Here is a 25,951-nt window from a genome sequence, read left to right on the forward strand (position 1 = left end):
ATGTCTTTTTTTTTTCCCTGAAGTAAAAAGATTGTTTAGAAGCATTAGCTTAAACTTCAGTGTATGTGAAGTAATACTGGACCACCCAGTTTGAGAGAGGGCAAAGCAAGGAAGCACATTCCCATCTTTCTGCTAGTCTTTTTCCCCACAGCCACTTGTCCATGTGAATTTTGCCTGTACATCTAATGGAAAGGTGGTAGTGATTCATCAGAAAGTAACTTGTCAGCCTGAAATGAAAAGAAGAGGACTTCAGTAGTCTATAAACACTTCTTTTGCAATTAATTTCCTTTTACCATCTGGATTGGCCGGAGAACTGGGGCATGCTTCCGTCCTGTCAGCAGGGAGGAAATGTACACTTCATCTATGCTGAGTGGTATGAATATGATGTTCTCCCCCTGTATGCACTCATCTTTGTTTCACTGGCATCCAAAAACATACTGTGTTACAGTTCACGGGTCCTGAATACTTACTGTGACCTGGACACTTGGATGTGAAAATACACTCTAGTTTACAAGATTATCAGAAATAAGTTTTATTTTTTCCGATCTTCATCAGTTTAGAGAATAAGAGAGTTCATCATCATTGTTTGGACCGCTCTCCAGAGGGCAGCCTGAGTCTTCTAGGCACAGACCACAGGAGCCCTAGCTCAGTTTTGTGCCCAGTTTGTTTCCTGGTACTTATCATGAGGAGGAAGATACCACCAGTTTAAATCAGTCCCGCTGCAGTGTACAGACACCTCTGGTTAGATAACTGCCACCTCTGCTGCTTAGGAGGAGGACTAGAACCAAATCATTGCCCACGCTTGGAGAGGAGCACTTTCAGTGTGCACGCTACAAGTACTGTGGACAAATGAAGTATGAAATTAATCTTCCACCCTTATTTCCGCATGTCATATAAACTGCTCTATAACAGAAACAATAGCCTCCCTACCCTCCTTCACATATGCATGGACAGGCAAAGATACACACATTCGTGAATATTTAAAGTGCTATATGATTTTGTTGAAACTATATCTTGAATAAAAAATGGTTTCTCTTTGATATAAACAGAGCAACTGAACTGCTGTATGTTTCCTCCTAGGGGAGCAAAATTATGCGTGGTCAAAACAAAACGAAAAGAGAGACAACCAGAGACTCTTACACAGGATTACATTATAACACGTAAGGAATTTAAACAGATCTTTATAGCAGCATCCTTAGCTCTTTCTCAGGTTTGAAATTACTTGCAGATCATTTAGCTTTATATTTTCCCCTCTAAATAAAGTTGCAGTCTTTCATTAAGCATTGATTATTGGTGCGAGATGTTAGTACTTCATACAAATTTTTTTGTAGCCTTGCACAAAAGGTATATATAATCAGAAAGGTATATATTCTGTATGCTCTGTCAAGTTGTTAATGATGGTTTGTTTCTAGATTCTGATGCACCTGAAAGCCTGAAAGGACAACTACTATAGAAAAGAGAGGGGGGAAAAAGCTCCAAAATTTTGGAACTTCCTTAAATTTTCAGTTTTGCATAACTAAATTGGTGACTGGAGATGATTTAGGAAGTGTTTTCCTACTTGGAAACATTAACAGTACCAGTGGCAAAATCAGAGATATTAGAGATATGTTCTTGAATTAATTCCAAGTGATTTTTGAAAATTTAGAGCTTGCACAGAGTTCTATGGGGTTTTAAATAGCTTAAGTATCTCTCTAGCCACAGGGTTATACTTCTCTAGGACCTTATGTTCATATTAAGGCTCACGGATGCATGAGAAATAGTTGTCCTTGTTACTATAAAATGTTTAGTGATCTGCTTTTTGCCAAGGGCAGATTTTACAAGGGGATGCAAGAAGGACATTGAGTTGCTGGAGCATGTGCAGAGAAGGGCAGCAAAGCTGGTGAAGGGTCTGGAGCACAAGTCTTATGAGGAGCGGCTGAGGGAACTGGGGTTGTTCAGTCTGGAGAAGAGATGGCTGAGGGGAGACCTCATCGCTCTCTACAGCTACCTGAAAGGGGGTTGTGGCGAGGTGGGTGTTGGTCTCTTCTCCCAGGTAACCAGCGATAGAACAAGAGGAAAAGGCCTCAAATTGCACCAGGGGAGGTTTAGATTGGATATTAGGAAAAAATTCTTTACTGAGAGAGTGGTCAAGCATTGGAACAGGCTGCCCAGGGAGGTGGTGGAGTCACCATCACTGGAAGTATTCAGAAAACGTGTAGATGTGGCACTTTGGGACATGGTTTAGGGGGCATGATGGTGTTGGGTTGATGGTTGGACTTGATGATCTTAAAGGTCTTTTCCAACCTTAATGATTCTGTGGTTTTGGCCCTCCCCATTAGTATCGCCCTGTGTAATGTTTCCTCATGTCAAATGAGAACAGCAATGCAGTTGTGCGGCCCAGCTTCTTTATCCTCTTCCAATTCCATGGTGCTTGGATTCAGCTCTGTTTTCCAGTAGTCTTAGTCTTAGAAATAGCTAAAATCACTTCTGTACAACAGAGAAGTTGTTTGGCAGCATAATAAACACAAAGGAAGTTCAGAATGAGAAAGTCTGGGCAGCTGTGGTAACCAGGCCCATATCAAGGCACTTTGGTTCTGGGTTCCCATCTCAGGTACTTTCCAGCCACAGCTGTCTCCTACTTACCTCACTGCTGCAGGTGTCCAGCTCCAGTTTTTGGGTAGCAATGGGTACAGTAGCAGCTGACAAAGATCAGGGATATTTATCTCCTTTGGGTGCTCTTCTCAATCCATCCTTACTACAGCCTTCACTGTATCAGCACATGGTCTATTATCTAAATACTTTGTGCACTGTTATTAAGTGTTTATGCTGTAAAGAGCTTTTGTGATTTTTAGAAAACTTTCTGCTTAAAGTCAAATGGAACTCATGTATTCAAAGGCATTTATAAATGCCATTCAAAGATTTAGGTCCCAATTATGCAAAGTTTCAGAATTTTATCACTGAGTTTTAGCTGTTTAACTGTTTCTTACACATCATTTTGAAACTAAATAAGGATACTTCCATATAAAACAATGCATAAAAGTGTTGTACGGAATTACTTTGCAAATTTTTAGGTTTGTTGCATATTTTGGAAAGTTTTCAGAGGTTAGATGTCTGTCTTTTAAGCTTACAGATAGAAGTGGAAAGAACTGAAGATCTCAGAAGTCCTTTCACAAAGTGAACCAACGCCTTTTTCCTTCTCTTTTTAATCTTTTTTTTTCCATCAGACTTCCAGCTCCTCTTTAATCTCAGGATTGCCTGTAATTGCTATTTAAAATGCAGGAATGTTGGTTTGAGAGATTAAATGTTAATTTTAAAATACAGGAATATGAAGTCTGGGTTTCCCTTAGGCAACCTGGACTCCACAAATGGCAAAAGCTTGTATCTGTGCATTAGTCACCTCAGATGCTCCGTACAAACCAATCAAACTTAGTGCTTGCCAGCAAATTGTCCCAGGCATTTCATACTTCATGAAATATGCAAAATTAAAACCTAAACATTTCTTTCCAAAGATCTAATGCTGTGTCACCTGGCTGTGACTTCACTCAGTCTAATCAATTGAGCAGGGTTCCAGAAATAAGCTGAAAAATCAAACCTACAGGTCCCTGGATGCTGCATTCTTTTTTTTATTCAGTATAGAGCTGGTACCCCTAAATTTAAGATTTGGTTGGTTGTTTTTTGTCCTTGTTGGGTCTTTTGACCCCAACACAATTTACCACATTTTGGGAAACAGAAGCAATCAGCACACCTGATTGTGAGAGCTAAACCTCACCATAAGAAAACCGTGTCACTAAACATGGTGTTTTTCTGTTGCTGACAAATATTACTCTTGTGTGAGCAGACCAAAATCTTTACTCTGATTGAAGATAACTGTAGCAGATTTATGAGGAAATACAAGTTTTAATCCTGATAATTTATCCAGGTTGTCTCAGTTATGGGTATTCTTCCAAACTTGGTTTATCTCATAACTTAAGAAAAAACATGGTTGTGACTTCATATGCAGAAACATTACATTTTGGCCCTCTCTGTTTCAGATCCAAGAATGTGTCTAGGGTTTTGTCTTGCTCTTAGGATATTAGAAAGCTGTAGAAACATAGAGAGCTAGAAAAGAGCAACTGACTGGTCACAATGCTAATGTTGAGAAATGAATGACAGGAAAGACATGGACCTGTGAGAGCGGGTCCAGAGGAGGCCACAACAATGATCAGAGGGCCGGAAGGACAGACTAGGAGAGTTGGGGTTGTTCACTTTGGAGAAGAGAAGGCTTCAGGGAGACCTTATTGCAGCCTGCCAGTACTTAAAGAGGGCTTAGAAGAAAGATGGGGACAGACTTTTTAGCAGGGCCTGTAGTGACAGGACAAGGCATAATGGTTTTAAACTAAAAGAGAGCAGATTTAGACTAGATATAAGGAAGATATTTTTGACAGTGAGGGTGGTGAAACCCTGGCCCAGGTTGCCCAGAGAGGTGGTAGATGCCTCATCCCTGGAAACATTCCAGGTCAGGCTGGACGGGGCTCTGAGCAACCTGATCTAGTTGAAGCTGCCCCTTCTGATTGCAGGGGTGTTGGATGAGATGACCTTTAAAGGTCCCTTCCAACCCAAACTATTCGATGATTCTGTGACAGAGGAATAGATTAAATATGCAGAAACTGTACGAACTGTATTTCAGATGTAAGCTTTCTGCCTGAAGGAACCCTGAAAATCTGTCTGCTTTCAGCAGAAAGAAGCCCTCTAAAATATACCTCCATAAATCACTGCTTGGACACAGAACTCGGAGGCTGCTTTTGCCACCTTTTCCACTGCAAGGAAATGCTTTGCTTTGTCTTTGTAATTAAAAACTTAAAAATAAAATGGAATTTCTAACATTTCTTTTTCTCAAAACTGTGACTCTTCAGCCCATGCACTTCCAATGTTCCGTGAACCACGGCAGCGAAGCACCAGGAAGCAACTGGAGAAGGATAGGCTGGACCCCATGAAGTCTCACAAACCTGAACCACCAGTAGCAGGACCAGGTAATCTAGGCATAATCATTTCAAACTGTCGTATGCCAAAGGGACCATCATGCTTGGGTGCTATGCTCGTTCAGATTTACATTCAAACTTTTTTGGGTGGCAACTCTGCTATATATGGGTGGACAGTGTCCAGCACTGTAAGACATTGGTCTTTGATTGGAGTGCTTGCCTGGAATAAATTAGTAATCGTAATGACTTACTTTAAGTTATATAATCAGTAAAACACTTATGTGCAGGCAGGTCTAAATTGGACTCTTCCTATAGCATTAAATAACTTCTTTGTATCAGATCACTGTTACAGACACAATAGAACATTTCTGTGTTTGTTTCTTAAATATTTTTCTCTAAAATACTCTTTTTCTTGCTACAGGTCGTGGTGGGCGTGTTGGAACTCATGGAGGTACCTTGTCATCATATATAGTCAAGAATATTGCACTGGATAAGACAGATGATAGCAACCCTCGAGAGGCCATTTTACGTCACGCAAAGGAAGCGGAGGAGAATCCATACTGGGTTGCTCCTGCATATGCTAAGTAAGGAAGCAATTAAAAATACAAGTAATATTTCTGGAGGCCAGTGGGAGTTTGATAAAAAGAGAAGATACACATTTTTAATGGTATACTTTGCCATTTTTGCATTGCTACCACAAATATGTAAACGAAGAATATTTAACCAAACTTTACTGACTGTACTTTCTTTATTAGTGTTTAGCTCTTTAGTGAAATAATCACCACCTCTTTCCAAACTCAAAATATCTTCAAAAAATCTTTTTGAAGATAATCGTTTTTGGGAGGTTAAATTATTGAAATTTGACATTTCCATTTTTAAAATGTACCTATCAGTGCTAGAAAATTATTTGAAAGCTTTCTAAGTTGACCAGAATTTATATTCTTCTCCAAATTAATGTCTGAAATTGCACTATACCTTTTAATAAGGTACTGTCCAATCGACAGATTGGGATGATAAGTTTTCCAGTATGCCCTGTAGTTCTGCACGATTCTTAGGTTAAACCTTCAAAATATTTACTTTGTGTTATGACAGTATATTTTAGGTGATTTCTCGAATGTCCTAAGTTTTTATGCAAATTTTTCCTACATAAAGACCTGAGTACCTGCTTGAATTAACTAGGTGTAAAAGGTGTAGAAAAATTAAAAATTGCAGCGATAAAATCTCCTACCAAAAATTCAATGGAAAGAAACAAGTGTGCAGTTGTTACATAAAGAGCCTCATCAAGATATGTATGTCTTGGTAATCCCACAGATGATAATTTACTCAGTAGAAATTGTATGTGTGAGTGTGGTATTTGTGTGTAGGCATTACAGTGAAAATTGTGCAATATGCTTTCTACCAAAGATTTTTTCTTTTCCTAAAAATAAACACAATTCAAACCATTAAATAAATACATTCACAATAGTACTAAAATAAATACTAAATAAATGTATTTCATACTATTGAACAGAAAGTACCACTTTAAAAATTACTAACATCTTCACATTTTCATATTATCATTGATGTTTTTGTTACACAAAATCATCTATGTGGTATACATAGTATTAACAGAATGCATAAGGAGAAGGTTTTGAAGGATTATATAGTCTGCACAGAATGGACAGAGACAATAACAAACTATTTTTTCTTGTTTGCAGCCCAGTGTTTTATCTCCTAGGCTATACGTTCGTTAGTACTTTACTGACTGTACTTTCTTTATTAGTGTGTATCTCTTTAGTGAAACAATCACCACCTCTTTCCAGAAACTCAAAGTACGTTAAGAATCATATCTGGTTCTAGTAGTGACACTTGTTGTCTGACTTGACTCACGTGTTCACAAAGATGACTGAATAGCTGTTCCGAAGCAGCTTGAGAATGTCAGTGACCCAGCCTGGCTTTGACTAGGTAATCAATAAGTATGGCATACCGGTAATTAATAAGTATGGCATTTGATGTTGTACATAAAATCAATGCATTATACAGTATCACCGTTAGTACCAAAAAAGCAATATTTGAAAAACTGATTCAGTAACAGTTGTTGTAATGAATATGCTAAATACTGATTTTTAATTGTTTGAGAGTTCATTTTTACTAGAGATGAAATTTACTTTGAATGTGTAGGTATTGAGATATGCGGGTATTGATTCTCAAAAGTAAATATGATCACACATTCCATCAAGTAGATAGATACCTCAGTATATTTTTGGCTCAGTAACTTCATTGATTGTATATTAAATTTCATCCCTGACACCTGCAATGTAGTAGACATGAAAGTTTTAAAACATAGCTGTATTACAGAAGGCTTACTGTGTCAGGTGGGCAGATCTCATTACAGTTTCTTGTTAAAGATGTAGCTGCAGGGGAAGAAGAGAGCTGGCTGAGAAGCGGGGAGGATGCAAGTCCAGCCTGCTATTAACTTACACACCAGACGGTGATATGTATGTGGGGGAATTGGACTGCAGCCAGACGCATGCTGTCGTGATGGTTTTGTCAGCTGATAAATCTCATGCCAGTGAAACTAACGTTATCCTTGCTTTAAAAGCTTGATTTTAAGATGTACTCTATGCAAAGAGCATTTTAAAAATAATTTTCTTGTTGTTATTCTTGTTGCTGCTGCTGTTGTTATTATCAGCTAAGACACTTAAATGCAAAAACTTTATTTATAATTGTGTTATGTTCTTAATTTTCAGAAATGGAGGTCTATATTAACAGCTGCATACCAATGGCAGTCATGGGTTTCGTTAGCTGCTTGCCTGCGCACACAGATAACATAGAAACCTGTGTTAATTGTATCCTATATCTGACTTTGCAGCATACATATGTTCACCTTGTATATAAAGCATCTTAGAGATGTTCTTACGGATGCGTGTTTAATAAAATATGCAAAGTAAAAGTAATTGATATATATTATCACATAATACTGGATTGTAAAATTGTCCCCGGCGGCCCTGTTAAAATCAGGAGCTCATAATAACGAGCAGTATACAAACCCAGGAAAATGGCTGCTTTAGCTACAGCATAAGATATACTATAGAGTTAGGAAAGGTGATATTCTGATAAGTACCTAAAATTACATACTGTCTTGAGACCTAAAAAACATAGTACGTTTCATTTTTTTTAATAGTGTTTATTCTTTTACTATGTTACTTCTCTGCTATCAGTTTTTCCACATTTCTTGTAGTAAATTTTCACTTCCCACAAATATGGGATAAAGCGATCCACTTGATATATTTCTTGATTGATAAGGCTTTTGATTTTGCCTTGTCTAATGGATGGTTATTCACTTGCAGTTTTTCGTTTTCCTTCTTAAGAAAACGTCTAATGAAACCATAGTTACTTAATTTTCTTCTGTGAAGGTTATTAAATAATTTTAGACTGAGAGGCCTGAAAAACCCTCTTTTTCTGGTTGATAAGAGTTTTCATAACTCTGATTGTGATGACTGGGTTAAAGTTCGTCCAGTCCTGATTCATACTGATTAGATCATTCTAAATCAGATAACTGATTTCATGCTTTTTTAATTGTATTTTCAATTCAATATTTCTTTTTAAAAATACCTTTTGCTATTAGTTAATACAATGTATGTAAAAATATTTCCTTTTTGTTGGACTTAAAGGTGCCTAATTTATTCTTGAATCCAAGTAGTCATTTGCATTATTTATCACTTGTTATCATTACCCTGACCTTTCTGTTTCTCCTATAATTTGAGCCAGAAAAGGAGAGGGAAGTACACAAGCGGAAAAAGGATGGGTAAAAAAACAGATGCTGCTGAAAGGTATACCGGGGAATGATAAGCAGTACATGCTGAATCAGGAGATGACATGTCGCAGAAGCCTAATGTGAATAAAGTGTCAAGAATGATGTGATCAACACAAAAGAAAAGTCATAATGGATGAGGACAAAGATCTTGAGATTTTTCAGGAAGAAGCTTGTTAGAGACCTTGGCAAGAGCCGTTTCAGTGGAGTGAAAGGAAAGGAAGGACAGATTGAATATTTCAAGTAAAGAACTACAGGAAAGGAACTTGAGGCATCAGTTGTAAATGTTTGAAAATTACATTCTTTGTGAGCTGTTTGTTTTAACACAGCTGTACAGAGATGCTATAATGACTTCAGATGTCCCTCTGAAGGATCAGCAGGAGTTACTAAACATTGTAGCTGAGGGCCTAATCAGGCCCAGATGTAGCTCTCTTCTGTACCATAGGGAAGGTGAGGGTGAAATTTCCCTCCCCACCAAGATAGACCAGAGTTCTTAGAAAATACCTTTCAGTTCAGTCATGTTGCACCTATTTTGCTCTTTTTGTTATTGCTGCTTGTCACAGGCAAAGCTGAATGATGTGAAGCAACAGCGTGTAGCTGTGCTGTGTTTACCGAACTTTCGATGGCAATGCCAGTGTGTGAAGCGGTAGTTATGCAGTGGCTCAAGTATCTTTAGTTGAAGAAGCAGGACTAAACAGACATTTTCTACCAGTGATTTTGTTGGCACATGTTGGTATATTTAAGCTAGATCGTTTTAGGAAATTGGTAATTTTGAGGGGGAAGCCCCTGAGATTCAGAGAAGAGTCAGGCTGGTTGGTGGGGTAAGGAATGCAAAGGGGACTGATGCTGAAAACCTTCACTTTTGTGTCTGGAAGTAGCCTTTATGACATTATTCTGGTTTCCAAGCATGCTTGAAAGTCTTCTTTTTTCTTTGTTTCAGTGCAGTATAAACACAAATTTCAAAAGTTACTGCGACATGAGTCACATGCCATGATATGCAGTTGTCATTGCCAGCTAGTTTAGTTGTAGCAGTATTTTTTTAGCTGCTAGTCTATGAACCTCAGATGACAGAGCTACTTTGACTGGATCCCTGAAAGGTAAATAAGAAAAACAGCCCATAACCAGAGGGATTGTGGTGACTCTAAAGCAGTCTGCATGGCCCCTAGAAATCTTTTAAGGGTCTGCGTATCTGAATATGTTGAAGACCACTGATATAAAGAGAAGTCTGCAGTATGAATAAATCATATTAGTTTGTTTTCCCATTTTTTTTTTCAGCCTGTTAGTGTAACCCACAATAGGAGTGCATTCATCAGTGTGTGAGATACTGGTTTCAGCTGACAGTTATGTGGAAACAAAGGATCAAAGAATAATTTAGGTAGGAAGGGACCTCTGGAGGTAATCTAGTCCAACCTCCTGCTCTAAAGCATATTAACGTAGATCAGGTTGCTCATATCCAATTAGATTCAGGATGTTCAGGGACTTGCCCAGCCAAGTTTGAATATCCTCGAGGATGGAGATTCCACACCACCTCTCTAGGCAGCCGGTTCCAGCAGTCAGGTTGGCAGGAATAGTATGCCCTTGCTAAATCCGTGCTGGCTGTTCCCTGTCAACCTTCTTGTCCTTCATGTGCCTGGAAATGCCTTCCATGGGGATTTGTTTTATAGTCTCCCCAGGGACTGAGGTTAGGTAGACCATCCTGTAGCTCCCCAAATCCTCCTTTTGCCCTACATAAAGATGATGATGTTTGCCTTTTCTAGTCAAGAACCTCCACCAATGACCATGACCTCTCAAAGATATTAGAGTGCCCTTGCAATGACATTGGCCAGCTCCCTCAGTGCCTTTGGATCCATCCCATCTGATCTCACAGATTTTTGTATGTCCAATGAGCTATGTACTCACTGTCTCTGTCTTCCTCTTCTGTTGGTAATGTCTCACTCCCTCCCAAAGTCTCTGGTGGTGAGGTAGGGGTCCTCGAACACCTGAGGACGTACCTTCTCGGGGAGAAATAGAGCCAAAAAGAGAAACAAGTATCTTGACCTTTTCCATATCATATGTTACTGGGTCACCTGCCCCAGTAACATTGCCCTTAGCATTCCTTTGGCTGTCAGTGTAGCTGTAGAAGCCCTTAGTATTGCCTTTCACATTTCTTTCCAGTTTAAACTCCAGCTGAGCTTTGACTTTCCTAAATCTGTTCCTACATGTTCATGTAATGCCTCTGTTCCTCTCAGCTAAGGCTGAACCTCTTCCTCTGTCTGTGTTCTTCATTTTTGGGGTTTGGGGTTTATCTCAGTCAGGAGATCCCTGCACATCCATACTAGGCTTCTGCCAGACTTAATTTTCTGCACATGGGGTGGAATATGTTTTGAGGAGGTTGTCCTCAAAGATCAACCAGCCTTCCTTGGCCCCTTTGCCCTCCATGGCAGTCTCCATGGCAGTCTCCATGGCAGATCCTTAGCAAACTGAAATCAACTCCCAAAGTCAAGGATAAATAAAATTGAGAAAGTTGATGGGGAAAAAGAACACAGCTTTCCACATGTATTATTTAGCCCTCAGAAATTAAAATAATTTGAAGTAGTAAACCTGTTTTGATAATTTTTTTATAAATATCAATCATGCAGCAAACTCCTACTACACTAGCAGTCTCTAGTGCAGTTACTAAGCAGAACAATTTGTATTTAAATTAAGTGATCACTGCTGATAATGCTACAACAAAACCAGTGTTTTCTATGCTTATGTCTTTAAAATGGTCAGGCATATGAATCACCCTAGGTGCTCCGATTACCGCTGTGTAGCCTGTGGAGGTGGAACAGTTTACATTTCAGCTGAGCTAAGGCTACAGCGATTTCATGATAATTTTGAAAAACGAGATAGCAAGCAGACTTCATTTCCTCTGTATGTTTTTCCTTTAGCTGGTTACTGCTAGATTAGGCTAGTTTCTTTTTTCTTTCCCCCCCTCCCCAGCTGTACTGCAGTCAGTAGCATACGTATGTTAGTTGAACTGTGCCGCCTCTATCCTGGAACATACGTAGCTTCTGCTGCTGCTTGTTTCACAGATTAAGTCCTTCTCCTTGGTTGGTAGTTTCTAATCAAAATTATGACAGTTGCAGGTTTTGTGGTCAGAAATGATAGGTTTACACTTTGCTAACAAGCATCTCAATACTGACCTTATGTGAACCTATAGAGCATTCAGAGACCTTTTGTCTGTTGTGGTGAAAGGAAGGTACACTGTTATGGGCTAAATAAACTTCCATCCGTATGTTTTGAAAAAAGAGAAGATTCCATACATTCCACCTGTTCAGCAGGTTGGTCTTTTTCACCTGTAAATGATTCTATGATTCTGTTATAAAATCCAGTATTTCAGCCAATAAAGCCTTCATCTCTGGTGTCTGTTTTGGACTGAATGTTGATTTATTTTTTAATTTTTTTTAATCCTTATTGAGTGATTGGTTAAGTAGAGTTTATGTAACTATTTTCTAATGACATTTTTAGACTGTAAATTTTTTTTTTTTAATCTTAGTTTTGCTTTCCATGGAAAGCAGAATGATTTCTCTAACTTCCCGTAGTGTAGGTCCTCATCTGGGTACAAGGTCTGCTTAGGTGTAATGAGATGTACAGTCTGCACCCAGGGACGATGTGCCAATAGAGTCCTGTAGTAGGACCATCTCTGGAACTTCTCAGTATACTCCTTACCTCCATGCCAAGTTTGGAGGATGGAGGAGAAGGCAGGCCAATAGAATGATCCTCTGTATGACAGAAGTCTTTGACTAGTTCTGGTGACTTTATTTTGTGCCACATATTTAGCAAGTGGAGAATCCTGCTCTTTAATAGCTGGTGGCCTGCTATTACTCTTTGAAGTCAGTGGCAACTTTGAATTATGCCCATTGTGTTAAGGCAGACACAATTTTCTTAAGGTTTATGCATTTTGTAGAGTTCGCCAAATAACAGTTGTTATAATAATAGTGCTTCATATCCTCAGACTGCTGTAAAAACATTAGTTAATACATTAATGAGATGACTGCCTTGGCTGCATTTTATACTTTGTGGTGTCTGTTGTAATGAGAAGTTGAACACAGCCAGCATCAGAAATCTAGTGGTTTCATCTCTGCAGTGATTGTGCTGAGAATTAGGTTGGAAAGGGGGACCATGCAGTGATTAAAGTGTAAAACAGGGGAACTGAATGTCCAAACAGTTTATTGAAAAGCTCCTTGATACTGTGTTCGTTTAAAAAGTAATCAATAATTATTTTTATAAAGTTTAAGTGTTATTTAAAATACAAGTAAACAGTGGTAGAAGAGATACCATCAAGCTTGACTGTAGGATACATTGTGTTCTTGTATGAAGATCATTAGGCTTTTTATATTACGGTAGTGCTGGATAAAGTCTCTGGAGGAAAAGCTGGTTTTTTTCATCCATAGGCTAAGCCAGAAACCTGGCTTAGCTGTTTTCACTTGCTAGCTGCTGTCATACTACAGTGTATCAAAATGGACAGTTCTTTTTTTAAAATCATGGAATGAGAAGACCTGTGGCTCCATTTTTCTAGCATTGTGTTAAATTGATTTGTTCCTCTCTCCTATGTTAATTTTATTCATGGAATACACACATAATGATTATGAGCTGATGAGGAAATAATACTTGCAAAAGATGTGTGTGTTATGCTTGTTCTTTGCCTTGAGAGCTGCAAGTTTCTTCAGGTCTTAGGAGGTTAGTTGATAGGTTTATGCTGAAAATGAAAAATGGACAAGTCTAGGATGCTCTTTTTCAAGTATGGAAAGAACATAATTTGTGTCTACTGCATGTCTAATATAGTTTCTGATAAAGAATTGTAATATGACCATTATTTTAATCTTTTTAATGTTTTCTAGAACACAGCCAAAAACAGTTTTTGCAGAAGTGGAACCAGAAGATGATGAAACAGACAAGCCAGAGTGGAAAAAACGTAAAATTTGAAAAAATTGTTTTAAAGAATAATTTTAAAGCATTTGAAAAAAAGTGCAGCATTTCTTTCTTTATTTTGGGTAGTGCGCCAAAATTTGAAAGTAAAAATTACTTCAGTTCATAAAACTTGCTGCAGTGTAAAAAGGGATCGTTATATTACACGGCATTGTAATCCCATATCTGAATTTTTAAATAAGGAATTAATTATATGGAGGTTGGAACTAGATGATCTTTAAGGTCTATCACAACCCCAAATATTCTATGATTCTATGATATTGTGCAAAGAACTCTTCTCTATGTTAGTTATTTAGCTGTGTGATTTAAGTGAAAAATATTTCTTTATAAATAGAGCTCTAGTGAATTAGTTGTATTGCCAATTTTTTTTTTCATTACTGCCAACTTTACAAATTCTGTCATGACTGTGTTCAATGATTTTAAGTATATAAATAAAATAATACAGTTTCTCAGGCTCCTTTTAGTTTTTTTCTAGTTAAGATCTAACAAATTACATGCTTCCTTACAAGTATAACAAAGTTTATACTTTTATTTAGATTAATTAATGTGGAATAATCCAGTTTAGTTTATTTGTGTGTTCACATAAATTCCAATTCAGTTCACACTTCTGTGTGAATTTTGGAAAATGTATTTTCTAATGTCTGTCCTTATTTGAATGATGGTCCTTCCAGTATGTGTAGTATATCACAGTAGTATTTTATACAGCTTTTATTTTTCAACAATGTGGCATTGGAATGTGCAATTACCTATTTTGGTTTAATAAAAATAACATGTTTATTGCCTAGCTGATGCAGAATTTTGTTCAGGCTTCCTATCTCTATTTGTATTGGTAAGTGTCAGGGTAGAGCAGAGATGTGTATTCATAACCAGGTCTTTGTATCTATTAACTTTGTTGTATGCCTGAATTATGTATATCCTGCCTCACACTTTCTGAAGACCAATATTATCCTTTATAAAGTGGTTTCTCAAAAATTGAAAGTTTTCATTGTTTAACACAAAACTGTAATTCTGCATGTCATAAAGCAAAGGACAGATTTTAAACTAATGTCCTTTAGAGAAGGAGAAAGGAACCTAGGTTAGTTTTAGGCATTTCTATTGTGATTACGATAATATACAGTATGCTAAGTATTGTGATTATAATAATATACAATATAGCAAGCACTATGCATTTCCACTAAGATTAGAGAGTAATAGACATCATAAACAATCAACCTTTCTTAATTATTAATAGATTCTGAAGGCATATTTTAAGGCTATATTTAGCAAAGCACTTAATCACCTTCCTAGCCTCAAATATGTGGTCCTGATAGTCAGCAGAGCTTAGATTTTTTTTCAAAGCACTTTTCTGCATCACTTTCATTGTATGATATCCTTTTCCAAGCTTATCTTTCTTTCAGTTATTATTTTTATGCTTTAGGGAAAAGTAAGCCTGACTTCAAAAGGTGTAATGAGTATTAGCATAACATTCCTATGATAAAATATCTCCACTGCTTTCACTCTTAGTGTAGTCTTTGGATAAGAGTGGAACCTCACTAAATAATCCACAACTTTGTCCCTTGTAAAAATATTTTAGTACATACTTATGTAGAACAGTAAATCAATGCTTAATTTGCAATTGCAGCTGTGATATGTAGAATGAAGGACTTAATGCCTAGGTGGACAGTAAATGGAGGAGAAAAGAACTACCAGATGAAGAGCAGCTAAAGACTCCCTGATGCAATGTCTCCCTCAGCAGATAAACATTAAATAGCATTGTTTCACTTAAGGCTATTTTTTGCCTTTTTTTAACCCAAATAATGTGCTACAAAATGAAGCATTTTCAAACAAATTTCTCTAAAATCTTGAATGAGATTCTTAAAAGTTTAATATGTCTTTGGTTTTAGGCTGAATATTAACAGTTTATAATTTCTGTTGTTAGTTGCTCACTGAGGCAGTGTGGCTTAGGGAGCAGAGCTGCAGGGAAAGACATATGAGGAAAAATGCTGCAGCTGTTCTTTGAGCTTAAAGTGAAGCTTCTCCTTTCATGTTATTTATTAATATCAGCTAGATCTTGTTTTGTAATTCTTAGAAGAATAAGTTCTGTAAGTGAACCCTGCAAAAGTTCTGTTAGAATTTCTCTAAGAGTTCATCATTGTTACTTACAGTGATTAATTGTCTTGAATGACTGTTTTAGCAGCCTAGAATTTAAAGCAGTGTCTGCAGATATGTATTAAAAATATTTAAAACTAACTTAAATACTGCTTATACTTTTAACTCTTGGTTTGGTTTATTTGCCACAGTCCTTACACTGGATTTTCAGGCATGTTCACCAACAAGGAAAATCTTAATGCATTGTTAAAAGCAGGTTTTAATTTTGAACGGTTCAATGGTAAGAATTAATCCAGTCAGGAGTGAGATACGAACAGTCTGCTTGGCCATACTTGGGACAGCAAACTCTGACTCAACCCCTTGAATTGTCCAGGGAAAAATCTTAACATTAGAAATACTAACGTGATTAAATATTTGGTATGAAAGATGGAACTCTGTATGCAAACTGGAATATTAGAAACTATACTTGTATTAATTTTTTATGAACCTAGTTTTCTTTTTAACCTCATGAAAGACCTAGTTTTTAGTAATTGCCAAGTTGTAATCTTGGTCCTCCATGTATCCAAATTTAGTGTTAATGTGGCCAGAGTCCAGATGGGCTTTTGTTTCAGTATTTCTGAAACAAGTTGGGCTTTTTTTTTTTTTTTTTTTGCTTGCTTCCTTGGAAGACTTGCCACAACGGTCACTAGCATTTTGGCATGCAGAATGGCTTCTGTGGTGCTTTCTCCAAAACTGGATTTTTTTCTCCATGTTCTGTGCAGCATCTCGATCTTTCTTTATAGCAGTTTATGCTCTTTTGTCCTTTGTGCTAATGACTAGTTAAAACCAGCTGTTACATACTACATGCCTGCCCATAGGGCCAAGGCTTTTCCTGCCAGATTATTGCAGCCCACCAGCTAGTGGTCTTTCTGGTTTCCCAGAAATTCCTTCTTTGTGTTGCTGCTGTTGGTATAGAGGTCTTAATTTGACTCTGTAGTCCTTTGTCTTGTCATATCCTTGTTCCTTTGTCCTATCTTATTTTTTAAGTTTTCTGCCACAGGTGAGAAGATTGCTAAGGCTGTCTCTGATTCCTGGCACTTTTCCTCTGGCTGTTTGCACCTACTTCATGATTGTCTAAGTTCCTCTCTGGTCTACTTCCTATGACCTGTAATTTACTGAAGATGATACTTTGCCTCTGATTTTTGTGATTGGTAGCAAGAACTGTGAACTTGTGCCCAGAGGCCTCCAGTCACTGGCTCCTTGCTTATCATTACATGCCTAGTTTGATGTTCTTTGTCACGCCTGCCTTTTCTCTGTTAAGCTACAGAAAAATATGTGTTACAGGAAGAGTAACTGTGAGTCTTTTTCCTATCAGTTCAATCTTTGCTGGACTCTGAGGAGTGCTTTGCAATGAGTGGCATTGCTGAGGCGAAGTGCTATTCACTTGGTTAGATCTTTATCCATTAGTTTCTTTGACCTCTGATGCCTTTAGGGGTGTCCAGCTTGAGGCATTTGTAGCTCACATCCTCCTTCAGTACTGAATCATTTGAATTTTGATGTGGCCTGTTAGTCACACCAGTATTGCAAAACCCTCTTCTATTCCCTTGTCATGTTAAATGCCTGTATGTCCTTCTAGCCTGCCTCTCAGCAATGGGAACTTACTGAAAGCCCTGCAGTTACCCTCATTAAAAATCAGCAGGCTTGTTCTGACTTTTTAGCCCGGTTAGACTAGGATTTCATGAGGTTCTGTCCTCTGTTGTTGATCACTGAGCTCTTCTCATCTCTTGCACTGTATCAGGCATACATGTAAATGAAGAGTTGGATAGCTGGCGAGCAGAGCTGTCCTTATGCTTGCCTGGTGTTGAAGCATAGACACATCTTACTTGATCAGTTTTTAAATTTGCTAGGATTTTTGGCTAATCCCAGTTAAACACAATTTTGCATACAATATGCACTTCATCCTCTGGGACTCCAGCGTCTAATTGCCTCACGTAGGTGGATAGCTTTGAAACACAAGATATTCCTCTCTCTGTAGCATATCATTCTGAACAGAATCATTAAGGTTGGAAAGGACCTTTAAGATCATCAAGTCCAACCATCAACCCAGCACACCACCATGCCCACTAAGCCATGTCCCGAAGTGCCATGTCTATATGTTTTTTGAATACCTCCAGTGATGGTTGACTCCACCACCTCCCTGGGCAGCCTGTTCCAATGCTTGACCACTCTCTCAGTAAAGAAATTTTTCCTAATATCCAATCTAAACCTCCCCTGGCGCAACTTGAGGACATTTCCTCTTGTTCTATCGCTAGCTACTTGAGAGAAGAGACCAACACCCACCTCACCACAACCCCCTTTCAGGTAGTTGTAGAGAGTGATAAGGTGTCCCCTCAGCCTCCTCTTCTCCAAACTGAACAACCGCAGTTCCTTCATCTGCTCCACATGAGACTTGTTCTCCAGATCCCTCACCAGCTTCGTTGCCCTTCTCTGGACATGCTCCAGCAACTCAACGTCCTTCTTGTAGTGAGGGGCCCAACACTGAACACAGAATTTGAGGTGTGGCCTCACCAGTGCCGAGTACAGGGGCACGATCACTTCCCTACTCCTGCTGGCCACACTATTTCTGATACAGGCCAGGATGCTGTTGGCCTTCTTGGCCACCTGGGCACACTGCTGGCTCATGGTCAGCCAGCTGTCAACCAGCACCCCCAGGTCCTTTTCCTGGCAGCTCTCCAGCCACTCTTCCCCAAGCCTGTAGCATTGCATGGGATTGTTGTGACCTAAGTGCAGGACCCGGCAGGGCCTTATTAAACCTCATACAGTTGACCTCTGCCCATAGATCCAGCCTGTCCAGATCCTTCTGCAGAGCCCTCCTACCCTCCAGCAGATCAACACTCCCACCCAACTTGGTGTCGTCTGCAAACTTACTGAGGGAGCACTTGATCCTCTCATCCGGATCATCGATAAAGATATTGAACAAGACCGTCCCCAGAACTGAGCCCTGGGGAACACCACTTGTGACCGGCCACCAACTGGATTTAACGCCATTCACCACGACTCTCTGGGCTCGGCCATCCAACCAGTTCTTTACCCAGAGTAAACCTGTCTAAGCCACGAGCCGCCAGTTTCTCCAGGAGAATGCTGTGGAAGACGCTGTCAAAGGCTTTACTAAAGTCCAGGTAGACAACATCCACAGCCTTTCCCTCATCCACTAGGCAGGTCACCTGGTCATAGAAGATCAGGTTGGTCAAGCAGGACCTGCCTTTCATGAACCTGTGCTGGCTGGGCCAACTGTATGAGGTTTAATGAGGCCATTTACTTTGGTTGTCAAAGCTTCCCATCCTATATGCAAAGGTATCGGAGCATGCTGACAGTCTCCCACTTTGGCAGCAGATCTTAGATCAGCTTGTTGGAATCTCCATAACTTATGTGTTGCTTGAGTACATTTGCAATAGTTTTATGATTTTTTCTAATGGCTGATGATCAGACGGTATGCTCATCTTGTACTCTGAGAGATGACTCAAAAGAAGGCTGATTCAGAAAGCATAGTCAATAAGTCTGTTTTTTTTTATTTTTTTCCTTAGGTATCATGTAGTGCTGCTGTATGTCAGGGCTAGTACTTGCAATTTTTCTTACTCTTTCAAACAAGTATTCCTGCAGGCTCTGGCCTTTTTCCTTGTTGTGTCATGAAATAGTACATGCAACAGATGAATACCTGCAGTAGACAAACTGCACTAGATGGGTCCTTGAGAAGTTATGTAGTCCATCCTTGACTCAGGTCACAGCTATACCTGAACCAGTCTGGCATGTTTATAGGATGAGCTCTTTAAACGCTCCCATCGTAGACACTGCACAATCTCCCTAAACAATCTGTTCCAATGCTTCATTCTTAGCAGCAGAAAGTATTTCATAATCTCTAAGAAAAACATTCTTGCAACAATTCAAGCCCACTATTTCCTATCCTGTTCCCAGCAGCCATGGAAGTCCGTTATGATATTCCCCTTTGCAGCAGCTTTTTGTTATGTTTGAATTTTGTTATCATCTCCTGTCTCCTCTTATTCTTTCAGTTTTCCTTTTTGGTTTATGTTTTCTGGCATACCATCATTTATTTGCTTTTCTCTGCCTTGTTGTGATTGTCCACATTTCTTGAAGTGTACTGCCCACAACGTATCCAGTGTTTCAGATTAAGATACTTTTTCTCACTACTGAGAAACAGGAAAAATGTTTGCATGTCTTATTACAGTCACTTTTTTCTCTACAGTTTAGCATTATAGGTTTGTGTTCAGGTCCTAATCACCATCAGACTCTAGAACGTCCACTGCAAAGCTGTTGCCCAGCCAGTTCACTGTCTAGTGGTTATGTCGTACTCTTAAGCATTGAATTTTGCCCTTTGTACTGAATTTCATCACATTTTCTCTAAATATATTGCCATTTTGTTTAGATTATTTTGAATTTTCTCTTGGCCCCAAACTGCCTGCAGTTTTTTACAGCTTCCAGTTGTCAGTGGACATAACAAATGTGTTCTTTGTTCATTCAGTTAAGCCACTATTGAAGTTGGTGGTTAGTGGCAAATCCGTAAGGTTTTCTATGTATATGGGAGGGAAGGGTTCATCAGCTTCTAGTTAACGTACTCAGAAAATTTTGGAAGAACAGTTGGCTTTCCTAGAAATTGCTGGACTCCCTTCATGTCCTTTGGTTTCAGGATTTTTTTATTGGCTCTGTCCCTTTTTTTTCCAGCAGGAATCCTTCTGTCATTAACAGTGTTAGATGTGAGAGACCTCAAGACCTCTTTGTGTTCAGCATTTCAATATTCCACAGTCTGAACATACTTCCAGCCTGTCCCAATTAGGTGTTTTGATCCAGAATTTCATGTACTTTAATTCTCCTTCTATAATAAAAAATGTCATCTGCTATCATCTTGTATAATCTGTGAGTTAGTGGTAGGGCTAGCCACACACCTGTAGGTGCACATCTGGTCTGATCTACGCTAGGATTGAATTACTACATTGACACCTGCCAAGAGGTGTGGTGCTGCAGTGGGATCTGTGGTTGCCTCGCTTCTAGTGACTGTGTTGCCCACCCATCATCTTCCTGAAATGCCAAGTATGATGGAAGCAGCAATGTCTCTTGTTCCACAGCTTTCCTGTTCACCATCTGCTCTTCCAATGGACTTAGCAGCATTCTACCAAAAATAATCTTCAGGCATTTTTCTAGCCCATTACTAATACTTGTCAAGATCACTGGGACTACATTGCAGCTGGGGGAAGAACATGGGAGTGTACATGACACTTAGTTTGCAGGTGTCAGGTGACAATTGGTGTGATGCAGGTTTCCATAGTGCTCAAATGCTGAGGAACTTGGAGCTTGTTAGAGATCTTCTCTGGAAGCCTGTCTTCAGGCACTGTATTTCTGTCATATTCCTCATATGCCACTGACCACCAAGTGTCTCTTTTTCTCACATTCTCAGGGGCACCGTTGTTCCTGGACTGGAAATCGTCTCTTGCTGTTTCTTCTTGATTTCTGCAGTGTACACATGACTCTGAAACCTGCGTTTCTGGTCCATCCCTGTCCTGTGTTACTTAGCTTGATTCTGTGGATCTGTTGTACAGCCTAGGATGCCCTTTAGTAAGGAGCTGCCATGGCTAGTAAGAGGCCAAGGGTTTTGTATTAACCTAATTGGACTTGCCTGGGTTTGGACCTGTCTTGGCTGCCTGCAGCTTAGTCTGAGCTTCCTTAGCTCAAGTAACAGCTGTCTAACAAACAGGTGATTGCCGTTTCATTTGTTTAAGGTTTGGCTTAGCTTTGTACAATGATGGGGAAACTGGTGTTATTTATGGCTTTCTAACTGGTAAATAGTAATTGCATGTGGTTCTGTGTTGAATGAACTATTTATGACCCCAGAATTCAAATGCAGCGTAGAGGAGTACAGGCACAGCCTGATAGCAGAGGCGTTGAAGGTGTAGACGCTATACCCCGAGCCCTGGGGCTAACAGGAACTCACCAGTGGCAATTTCTGGTCATTCAGAGAATGCAACTTTGGGAGCTGAATAAGTTGTTTTTAGGGATATGAAAAGGGGAAAAAAATAAAGTATCTAAAAAAATATAAAGCAGGCCATATATAGTAAATCTGACCATAAGTTGGAACTACAGAGCAGCAAAGAAAGAGCAAGGGGTTAGTGTGTCTTCCAAAATGCAAAAATAATCCCAGATAGATTCTAGAGGGAGGAGGAAGAAACCCCCTGCATCCAGCTCTGGAGCCCTTGGCAAGGGAAGGACATGAACCTGTTGGAGAGGGTCCAGAGGAGGCCACCAAAACGATCAGAGGGGATGGAACAGCTCTCCCATGAGGACAGCCTGAGAAAGTTGGTGTTGCTGAGCCTGGAGAAGAGAAGGCTCCGAGGAGACCTTACTGCAGCCTGCCAGTCCTTAAAGGGGGCTTATAAGAAAGATGGGGACAGACTTTTTAGCAGGGCCTGTAGCGACAGGACAAGGGGTAATGGTTTCAAACTAAAAGAGGGTACAACTAGACTAGATCCAAGGAAGAAATTTTTTAAGATGAGGGTGGTAAAACCACTGGCCCAGGTTGCCCAGAGAGGTGGTAGATGCCCCATTCCTGGAAACATGCAAGATCAGGCTGGATGGGGCTCTGAGCAACCTGATCTGGTTGAAGCTGCCCCTGCTGATTACAGGGGGGTTGGACTAGATGACCTTTAAAGGTCCCTTCCAACCCAAACTATGATTCAGTGATTCTATGATCAATATCCATCTCCTGGCAAAGGGCTAGGGATGCTATCTTGTCACAACACCCCATCTCCCCATTGCCCCTCAAACTCAAGCTGTCAGGTTCGGACCCAAAGGGATGGCAGATGGGTGAGAAGGTTTGCATACTAGTGATTGTGTGTTAAAATACAATTTTAACTGTATTGTTACGGAGACTTAACCTGTAGTAGTAGTATTTATTTTTGTGGTGTGTACAGCCATGCTTCTTCATCCCACATAAACTGCACAAGTTGTAGTCTAGCCATTCTGTGCCAGTTGGGGATTGTCTTTCTTCTGTACTGTTGGCTCCCCTTATCACTTAGTGGCATCTTGCTAGTGCAGAGAAACCTAAGTTTGCAGTGGTTATGCAAGCAAGGGACTATGACAGTAGGCGATCAAGGGGGCCACTCTGTGATGAAGTTGGTGTATAGTTTGCAGTTGGCTCTTCATTTAAAATTACCTCACTAAACAGAGCCAAACATCAATATCTTCTAAATAAAGAGGTCAGTATCTTCAAACTAGCCTTTGCAAGCAGTGTTACTAACAACGGCTCTTAAGTTTTCAGGGCTTTTTTCATTAAGATCTCCTTGATTATTCATAGAATAATTTCAATGTGTCTTGATACATATTTTAATTAAGTGGCTGAGTTGATAATGAAAACATACATTTATTATAACATTTTTGGGAGACTATAACATTTCCAGTTTATTACAGTAATACCACTGTAATTTGTAACAGTGAAGTGCATATAGCCATGTCCCCATAGCTTAGTGCATCACAGAATTGAGGTAGAATGGTGTTGTTTTGATAATGATTCAGAGAATTTTAATTCAGTCCTTAGAGGCACAATGTAGCAGTCAAAGGAAAAGCAGCAGCAATCCCAGACTAAGAAACTAAGGCCCAGTGACTCAGGAATATTGACCTGAAGACAGCATGTCTTACAAACACAGCATGAGCTCTTGCAGAAGACGAGGAAACAGGTCATGATAAATAATAGGGCACAGAGTTGAGTGGGAAGTGATCGGTGGGATGCTGCAGGAGTAGGGAGTTATGTCCAGTTTTATGTAACACCATTTTAAACTACCCCCTTTGAGATCATTAAACAGGATGTTAATGAAATTAACAGATGATGCAGATGAATACTGCAAACACCATTGAAAAAAGGGAAGCAGGAAATAACAAGGAGTCGCCCTGACAAATGCAAGATAATACATCTGGAAAACAATAATTCAAAACGCAGATTATTTTTTCTTTTGTGGCGGGATGACTCGCAGCTACACTGGAGTTGGTGGATGGCAGTTTGTGTTTCTGTGTTTCCTCTGACGAGGCAGACAAAAACATGCACATGGATCTTTTGCCAAAAGGATTGCTCCTGACTGAGCAGCTTGAGTGAGACCTGGGCTGGGAATGTGACACGTTCTGTCTCACAGCTGCTGAAGAGTACAAAAGAGGTTGGGATGGCTTTCGTCTGAAAATCAGCTTGGTAAATGCAGCATAGAGGTGTCTCCTTTTGCGAGCACCAGGTGCTGATGTCGTGTGTACTACACATTGAAAATGCTCCTTTCTGTTTGCAGTCTTGCAAATTCAGCTGGCTCTCCGAGAGGCAAACTCTTGTCTCCTATCACCTTTAAAAATCTGCTTTCTCTCTCCTGCTTGTAATTGCCTCTCTATGCATCCTTGAAATAGTAGAGATTTCAAGAGAAGTCGCAGGAAGATAGGATACTTTTTATCTCTCTCGAGTCTGGAAATTTTCGTATTTCAGAAAGCAATTCTGCTGATCTCAGTCATGCTGTTTCCATATGCAGTTGTGCTTCAGATGCTCCGTTCTAGAGTTCTCGTGAATGTTGAATTGTTGGGACAGACATTTTTCCCGCATAAAAACAACCTTTAAACATTTTGGGGTTTGATCCACCCCCACCACATGTAAACAGTGTATGGAGATGTCAAGGACATACAATAATGAAAAAATAAGCTTGATATTGGACTTGACAGACCATATCAATTGTCCCTATGTAGTAAGGTGAAAAATACTTCCTGGTTTGTTAACTTACTAAACATCTCATGCTTAACCTCCAGTTATCCAATTTATCCTTGTAAAATTGGGTGTTTGGACAATGCCAGCACAGCAGGCTCCTGATTCACAGGAGTCTCTTCCTCATCCTGCAGTGACACCCTTGCTGGTGACGACCACAAAGCAGATGCTTATCCTTGAATGCTAAGGATTGCTTAGAAAATTACTCTGAAAGGAGTGTTCTGTGTTTACACCAACAAAAAATATATGACAAAACCCTTTGGTTCAAACTATAATCTTCTTGCAGATTAACAAGTCACATGCTAAAGTAACTGAGATGAACTTTGTCTTTAACGTGACAACCATTTGTGCACACATATATGTGTACATATACAGTTTCTTTTATTGATGTGGACATGCTATGCAGGGAATAACATGAAGTAACATGCTACATGTCTCAAGTGGAGCCTTAACTGTGTGGGCAAGGGGTTATCTTGGGGGACATTTACCTTAATTAAGGCAGTATCTTGGGTGAAATGCAGAGGACCAGAAAACCTGAAGCTGGCCATGTAATCAGTGAGAAGCACAGTCAATGAAGGAACAAGTGGAAGAATCTGCAGTAAGTATTTTAATCTGAGAGACATGAGTCTCCCTCACCCCAGCTGGGGTACGCTTAGGCAAACCATTGATACTAACCCTTCGCAGAATGGAACAATGCAATGGAGTAGCCCAGACAGCCACAAAATGGAAAAATAATATTAAATTTAAAAAAGAGTTCAACTGACATGGTGCTGAAAATTATCTTCTTGATGAGATTTTCCGCTGTGCTGAGGCACCCATTTTTACTTATCCTCAGCTCTGACATTCAGGCTTCTGGGATCCTATTGCACTGATACTTCTTTAGGAAACTGTTCCAGGAGTGGTGGGGCTGGCAGACCCAGGCCGGTTGTAGGATGAAGGTGAGGGATGAAGGTGATGCATACCCATGCATCACAGCCCATGGTCATAAAAAGTTAATGACTCAATTTTCAAAGGTTCCATAATGTATTTCAAAAACATCATAAAATCATCCTGTAATGCAAGAAAGATTACAGAAGATAAAGATTTCAATGAAGATGATAGCTGTCACATTCCCAAATGCAGTGAGAGATTTTGCTGTTCACAAGGTGATAATCTTTCTGGTTGAGGCTCTATAAAATGTCCATTTGTAGGATTCTTTTGTTAATTTTTACTAGCTTTTAACTCATGTTTACACTAAAAAAATAAAAGGGAAGCTTTAGTTCTGGAAATGAGATAAGTATCACAGGGTGTATATTCTTTCTGTTTCTTTTAACTACTTGTTTTACTGTCCAGCATACTGTCCTACTCTGGCATACAACAGAGTTTAAACAGTTCCTTAAGAGAAGTTGTTAAATGTGGTTGTTTTTTTTCCTT

At 39.4% G+C, this 25,951-nt stretch overlaps 1 protein-coding gene across 1 annotated transcript in view; it reads left to right on the forward strand.

Annotated features, from left to right (window-relative positions):
* The window catches only part of WDR70 (WD repeat domain 70), a gene marked incomplete at both ends in the record, with an annotated part of 154,389 nt that extends 140,712 nt beyond the window's left edge, over positions 1-13,677 (forward strand). The window contains 4 exons of the mRNA XM_082013152.1: positions 1,081-1,160; positions 4,872-4,988; positions 5,359-5,521; positions 13,593-13,677. Of these exons, the coding sequence (XP_081869278.1) occupies positions 1,081-1,160; positions 4,872-4,988; positions 5,359-5,521; positions 13,593-13,677 (445 nt within the window). The remainder of the gene's footprint in view (positions 1-1,080; positions 1,161-4,871; positions 4,989-5,358; positions 5,522-13,592) is intronic.
* Between the last annotated feature and the right edge of the window lie 12,274 nt (positions 13,678-25,951).

The sequence above is a fragment of the Phaethon aethereus genome (genome assembly GCF_964289735.1).
Source record: "Phaethon aethereus genome assembly, chromosome: Z".
NCBI lineage: Eukaryota > Metazoa > Chordata > Aves > Phaethontiformes > Phaethontidae > Phaethon > Phaethon aethereus.